General features: G+C 45.4%; 1 protein-coding gene across 5 annotated transcripts; it reads right to left on the bottom strand.

Moving 5' to 3' along the window:
- Nucleotides 1-205: 205 nt before the first annotated feature.
- Nucleotides 206-3,441, bottom strand: LOC133954078 (golgin subfamily A member 6-like protein 26). 5 transcript variants are annotated; one of them, XM_062388366.1, is made up of 4 exons: nt 3,145-3,441; nt 2,826-3,002; nt 602-1,696; nt 206-496 (listed from the first exon to the last, which is right to left on the bottom strand). In XM_062388366.1, exons 3-4 carry the CDS (start codon nt 1,508-1,510, stop codon nt 284-286), a joined length of 1,122 nt encoding a protein of 373 aa, XP_062244350.1. In that variant the 5' UTR covers nt 1,511-1,696; nt 2,826-3,002; nt 3,145-3,441; the 3' UTR covers nt 206-283. The 5 variants fall into 5 exon arrangements, with proteins under 5 accessions (XP_062244350.1, XP_062244349.1, XP_062244351.1 ...); XM_062388365.1 differs by having other exon boundaries at nt 602-1,593; XM_062388367.1 differs by having other exon boundaries at nt 602-2,997.
- Nucleotides 3,442-6,715: the final 3,274 nt, after the last annotated feature.

The raw sequence follows: 6,715 nt of genomic DNA, 5'->3' as shown, positions 1-6,715 counted from the left end.
GAGCGAGAGGAAGAATTCCTGGATCCATCTCCAGATCCAGACGTGCACCAAAGTTCAATGATTTCTCTCTTGACCCACATCCTTCCAACAAGTTTCATGGAAATCCCTCCAGTGGTTTTTGAGTAATCCTGCAAACTCAGGCTACGCACATAGAAACTGATACAGGTGGGATTCATGGGAGGGGGGTGGGGGGGGGGGGGGGTGGGAAGGGGTTAACGGGTCAGGGAGTGGGGGGAGTCAGGATGAGAAGGTGCTTGAGGTAGATGAAAGATGAAAATGGAGATTAGGACGAGCTCCGTCGTTTAAAATGAAAACATGTAAACATGGTCCCAACTTCTTCTTCTTCTCTCTCCTCCTTCTCTCTCTTCTTTAGTATTTTCCTCTCCTCCTTCTCCTTCTTGTCTCTCTCTTGTTGCGCTTTCTTTTCCTGCTTCTTCTTCTCCTTCTTCTCCACCTTGACCTTCTCTCTGTACTCATTCGTCTTCAGCCTGAGTCTCTGAAAAGACAGAGACAACATAAGTTTCAGCATTTTTCTTCTTCAGAGTCTGAACATGAAACAAATCAATCCGTATAATTCAAATCTAAAATGTTCTGATGTAACCTGAAGCTCGATGTTCTGCAGAATGAGGCGGTTTAACTCTTCATCCGTCTTTCTCTCTTTTTCCACTGAGTCCTCCTGCTCAGCAGACAGCTTCTCCTCGGCCTCCCTGATCTGGTTCATCAGATCCTCTTTCTTCTCCTCATAGTTCTCCTGCAGATCGTCAAATTTCGCCTTCCACTTGTTTTCCACTATCACCTTGTCCATGTCCTGGAGCTGGAGATCAGCGCTCAGGGAAACGTTTTCTTTCTCCTTCACATTTATCGCTGTCTGTAGATCTTTGAGCTTCTTCTCCAACTCTTCCTCTGTGGCCTTTGCTGATTCCACAGCCTTCTCAATCCTGAACAAGTCCTCTCTGGCCTGATGCAGCTGAGAGGCAGCAGAGGCTCTCTGCTCCCTCAGAGATGCGTTCTTAGCAGTTAGCCGTTTCATCAGAGCCTTTCTGTCTGCAGCTAGATCAGCCAGAGCAGCGTTCTCCTCCTTCTGCTCCATCACAGCTTGGTTTGCAGCCTTCAGCTCCTTCACCAATGCAATGTTCTCCTCAAGCAGAGCAGCGTTATAAACAGCCTGCTTCTTCAGAGCGGTGCTTTCTGAATCCAGCTGCTTCTTCAGAAAGGTGTAATCTGCATCTAGAGCAGCGTTATAAACAGCCTGCTTCTTCAGGGCGGTGCTCTCTGAATCCAGCTGCCTCTTCAGAGCGGTGTTGTCTGCATCTAGAGCAGCGTTCTCCTCCTTCTGCTCCATCACAGCTTGGTTCGCAGCATTCAGCTTCTTCACCAGTGCAATGTTCTCTTCAAGCAAAGCAACTTTAAATACATCCTCTGTCTTCAGAGCGGTGCTCTCTGAATCCAGCTGCCTCTTCAGAGCGGTGTTGTCTGCATCTAGAGCAGCGTTCTCCTCCTTCTGCTCCATCACAGCTTTGTTCTTAGCAGCCGGCTTCTTCAGTGATAAAGGATCTTTTCTGTGAAGCGCTGGTCTGATGATGGTTGTTCATCCTATTTAAGGATTTGGAGGAGAGAAGGTTCAAAGGCAGCCGTGCCCTTGAAAAGTTTCTCCTTTGAGTTAGTTGCCTTTGAACCTCTCTGGCTGTGGTCAGACCTGAGTCATCAAAGCACACTGTCTGAAGTTATTTGTTTGATATGAATTAAACTGTACAATAAACACAACTACACTCATGTCACCCAACATGCCTCATAAAATATAACCACTTCAAGACTTAATTCACAATATTAAACTATGGAATATTTTTTCTCTCTACACAAAATCACACAATGTCCCTCCGAAACTTTCTTTCAAGCTTTGCATGTTTTTCTTCGTCTCTGTGTTTCTATGTGTGAAACATCAGCTTCATGTGTGTGAGCCAGTGTACGTGTGTATCAAGATGGAAGCCTCTTCTCTCTGGAGGCTGTTCGGGGAGGTCTGGGGGTGCAGGGGCTTCGAGGTGGGGTCAGGGGGGGGGGTCTCATTGTCAGGACAGTAATTATCAGATTTGCCAGGGCCCCAGCAAGAGCAGGAGCAGGACACACACACACACACACACACACACACACACACACACACCAGCCCCGGGCCAGCCGAGGCGAGGCTGAGAGCAGAGAACCGTCAGTGGGACAAGTTGACAGGCCGACCCCCGGGGAAGACGATAGCCAGCGCTGCTCTGACAGCTGCTTAGTGGGAGATTCTGCCTGCTCATGCTCAGTAACACACACGCCAACAATCTCTGACACACACACACACACACACAGAAACTCACAGGAATGCAGAACACACCAAGATATTCACATCAACATGTGTACTGTACATGAGTGAATATGTGTACACGTCTTACTCAAGTTATAAGTTAGACCTGCAATAAGGGATTTCCTGGCCACATGGGGGCAGTAGAAACATTTCCTGCCATGTGATCATAAATATTTTAGCTCCAGGTCATAAGGTCATAGCTCCAGGTCATGAGTATCTACATTTTTACCTACAGATTAGTGCATCACTTATCATTTATATTTATTTATTATCCGGATATTTGTGGATCATGTGTTTTTACCTTTTTGAAGTTTGACCGATCAGCTCCAAAACTAAATCATCTGGATATAAACTCCAAAGTAATATTCACACAGAGTTTGGATCAAATCTGTCCATATGCTGTTGAGTTCTTTTTTACTTACACACACACACACACACACACACACTATACACTATACTTTTCTTTCCAATAGAGACTAACTGTTACCATAAAAAACATCTAGCTCTGATCCAGAGCTCAGCAGGGAGCCTCCTGGGGACCCTGAGTGTCCCTGCCTCTGGGCTCGTCCCCTCCTGGACGTCCCAGTGTCTCGGTGGACGTTGTTCTCCATGGACAGCTGATGGGGTTTGGTTTGTCAACGAGCTTTTGGTCCCGTTTCCTGCTCTGTCAAAGTTGTGTGCACAACAACTTGTCAACACAGTAATTTACACTGCCTGGATCAAGACCGTATGGAGAGTGTAGGTTGGGGTGAGTGTGTGTGTCTGTGTGTGTGTGGTTGTGTGTACTGTATGTCTCACACACTCACCCTGTGCTCCCTCTCCGCCCTGTTGGTCTGTGTTGAGTCTGGCTGATCTGTGACAGGAAGTGATCCGTGTTACTGAACACATCAACACACGGGATCTGTGAGGAGGAGGTGGAGGTGTCTGGTGGGGTCAGGGGTCAAAGTGGGCGGGGCCTGTTGACAGACGGCGTGTCTGCTGTTTGTTTGACCAGAGGCTCCTCCTGTCCTCGGGCCTCGGCTCCTCAGTGGAGCGCAGACGAGTCGCGAGGAGGAAATCCAGAATCCAGATGTTCTGAGCACGTGCTCCTGTGAAGGTTCATAAAAACCCAATCAGATTAAATATGTCAGCTCGTTAGTCACAGATGCTGCAGGTGCACCCGTCACGTCTTTTAGTTAAACGCACCAGTTGTTCCCTGAACTGTCAGGTGTGTGGGGGGGGTGGGGGGGGTCCTGACTGATGGCCTCATTGTGGTCGTGGCCAGCCGGCAGTTGTCAAGGTTACTCAGCTGCTAGATGGAGCAGCTCCGAAAGCAGTCGCTCCTATTTTGAGTCTCCAGGGCCACTTTCTGAGAGGGGGGGGGGGGGGATATGACCTTGCCAGAGACCGGTGTGTGTGTGTGTTTGTTTGTGTGTGTTTGTATGTGGCACGCAACACTGAGACCCAACAAACGTCCCCAAACATCTGCATCAGGAAGACGCAGCAGATTCTCTCCACTAGAGGACGACTGTTTGTTTTTCAAGTGAAGGTTTTAAAAAACATTAATAAATATAATGATGCTCAGATAAGTTTCATAAGAGGTTAAACAACACAAAGGTGCAAGTTTTTCTTTATGTGAAAGTTAATTTAAGACAAAATAAAACGTAAATAAAAGCACGTAAATATAAATATAAAGTTTGGATATGATATCTTATAATTATTTCATTTAATACTTATTGATTATTGATTTAAGCTCAATAAAATGATGCATAAGAAATGTGATATGTAACTTTAGATGATCCACAGATAACAAAATAAGGATTCCCAGAGTTGATGATTCAAACTTCTTCAACAAAGAGCTGCAGTGCATTCAGATCAAGATCATTTTAAGAGGGGAAAGAAGTGAGAAAACTATATCTGGGTGTAATTCTTCTGGATAGAAACCACATCATGATGGTAATTTCTACACATGAATCATAAACTGGGAGCAGAACCAGTGAGTGGAGAGTGATGGTGTCCTGCTGGTGTCATTTTAACCTCGGGAGTCGGAGGTGAACATCGTGTTCTGCTTCCGAGACCTTGAGGCCTGCTGTCCTGCTTCCGCCACCGAGCATCTGACAAGGCTGCAGCTGCAAGTGTGTGTGTGTGTGAGTGTGTGTGTGTGTGTGTGTGTGTGTGTGTGTGTGTGTGCATGTGTGTGTGTGTGGCCCCCAAAAATTCCGCCATTCCTTCTCATGTGCCGTTTACTGTCCACTCACATTTTGGTTCTTGTCCACTAACCACAGATCTGGCCTCTGGGAGCTCTTGTATTTACAGCGCTGGCTCGTGATGGAGGAGCCACACGGTCGCTCCCAATAACAGATTGTCATTTTGACGGCGACGCCACAGGGAGAGAGAAACAGCCCGAGTCCGTCCCACGGAGACTGTGTTTACTGCCTGCAGGGTCACATCACACACACGTAAACACATTACATCCAACACACACATTCACCGTGTAGATCCGTTATCATGTTTGTGTTTAATTCTTATTTATTCTCCTCAGATCTGAAGCTTTTAACCTCATTGATGAATCCAGAACAAACAGAAAACGCTCCCGTGATCCGTCTTCATTTCTTGTCTCGTTACTCGGAGCGTTCCAGCCTGAAGCAGTGAGGGCTCATGGGAGATTTAAAGTGCCACCGTGGTACAATCACTCATAAATAACATGTCGTCTATAGATAGATTCATGTAAACCCTCATTAGAACATCCACACACACACGTATACACAACAAGACAACTTCCTTCCACATGAGTTATAGCCACTCCACAATAGCTCCAATAATAGTTTCCCATCTCTGTGCTGGTGACTGCGGTGACCTCACCCCGACCTTTCGCTTCTGGTTGCAGGGGTGTGTGTGTGTGTGTGGGGGGGGGGGGGGGGGTGCTTCTGGTTTCATTCACATCAACGAGGGACTTTAAGAAAATGGACGTCAACTGTCAGAGAAAAATCCAAAACGATGATTCGAAAGTTAAAAAGATGGGAGAGAGGAATATCTAAGATGTCCTGTCTCCTCTTCCTTCCACGTGGACGTCTTCCTCTTCTACGTGTACGACTCCTCTTCTTCATCCTGAGACATTTGTGTTCTTCTGTCTGTTAGAATCTGATCCACACGTCAAACAGATGCTCGTCAAAGACGGTTCATGTCATTCAGGTCGTTCTTTTCACACTGTTTTCATGTTTCTGATAAGTTTTGGATTTGATTAGTTATTCGATGATATAAAAACAGGATGAGACTGACTCCCGATTGGTCGAGATTGTGTTTCAGCAGAACCACGATCCTGAGTCCAAATGACGTCACCAATCCAAGATGGCTGCTTTCTTATCCGGGATAATTTGGCTTCATTTCCGGAGAGTGGGAGGAAATGGAGACGCAGGTTTAAAGATATATCAAATCCCTCTCACACAGCAGCATCAGCCTTCAACAGCATTTTCAACTTATAACTAAGTTCACTAAAGAACTAAATTATAAGTCTTTTCTCATAATAACTAAATAATACAAGTGTCTGGCTTCACCGAATAAAGCAGGAGATAAATGTGGAGCACGCCTCGGATCACTGGTGTTTGTCCTCTCATGTCCCGCGATGATCAGGACGCGCTGATCTAACATCTCCAGTGTCTCCTGCTCATCACTCGACAATAAGAGAGTAAACAAAGTTCAGCTGCATGTGGATCCTCCACTGACAGAGACGGTGAATCGGGGATTAGAGATTAAAGAACCCCGGGTCTCCCTGAATGCAGAGAGCGGCCGCGTTCACCACAGACACTAAACACCTCATTCTCCCTCAAGAGCCCGATGGGAAACCACAAGAGTGAAATCCTCCGGTCGGAGCCTCGTGCTGAGTCTGAGGAAGAAAAGCTCTTCACTCTCGTTTCCTCCTCCTCCTCTTCCTCCCTCTCTTTGATTTGTTGTCTTCAGATGAGTCGTGTGAGACGCTCCAGATTAGCTTCGGTTTATCTGGTTATCTGATGGTTTGAAAGTGAACGTTTGAACATTTGTGTGTAAGAGCTGAAGCTGTGTTGTGTTGTGACTGTTGTACAACATTTAAGGTTTGGGCTCCAAACACTGAATTAAATGAGATTATGCACAAAAGGTTTTTCTGCTTAAAATTTAATTTTATAAAACTTTTAAATCACTGAAGCCTCATCTGACATGATGGTGGTGTTTTTCTTAGAATATATTTTAAAGTGCATCTACTTTAGTTAATTTAACAATAAAAAGCTGAAAATTAACTTTATCTTTGTCCAGCTTTCCAAACTGTGGTTCTTTTATTTCTTTTTTAAAAGCCTAAATAAATATAAATATATAAATAAAAGACTATTATTCTTCTGAGTAAATAGTTGATGTAAATATCAAATC

Source organism: Platichthys flesus, chromosome 5 (assembly GCF_949316205.1).
Source record: "Platichthys flesus chromosome 5, fPlaFle2.1, whole genome shotgun sequence".
In the NCBI taxonomy this organism is placed as follows: Eukaryota; Metazoa; Chordata; class Actinopteri; order Pleuronectiformes; family Pleuronectidae; genus Platichthys; species Platichthys flesus.
The sequence above is the reverse complement of the archived record's forward strand: the minus strand, read 5'-3'. Positions and strand labels throughout refer to the sequence as shown.

Excerpts from the sequence above, each read along its gene's own strand:
- LOC133954078 (XM_062388366.1), bottom strand. The coding sequence starts at position 1,510 with ATGGAGCAGAAGGAGGAGAACGCTGCTCTAGATGCAGACAACACCGCT. Across the intron at positions 497-601 it reads TGCAGAACATCGAGCTTCAG|AGACTCAGGCTGAAGACGAA; the intron begins GTTACATCAGAA and ends CTGTCTTTTCAG.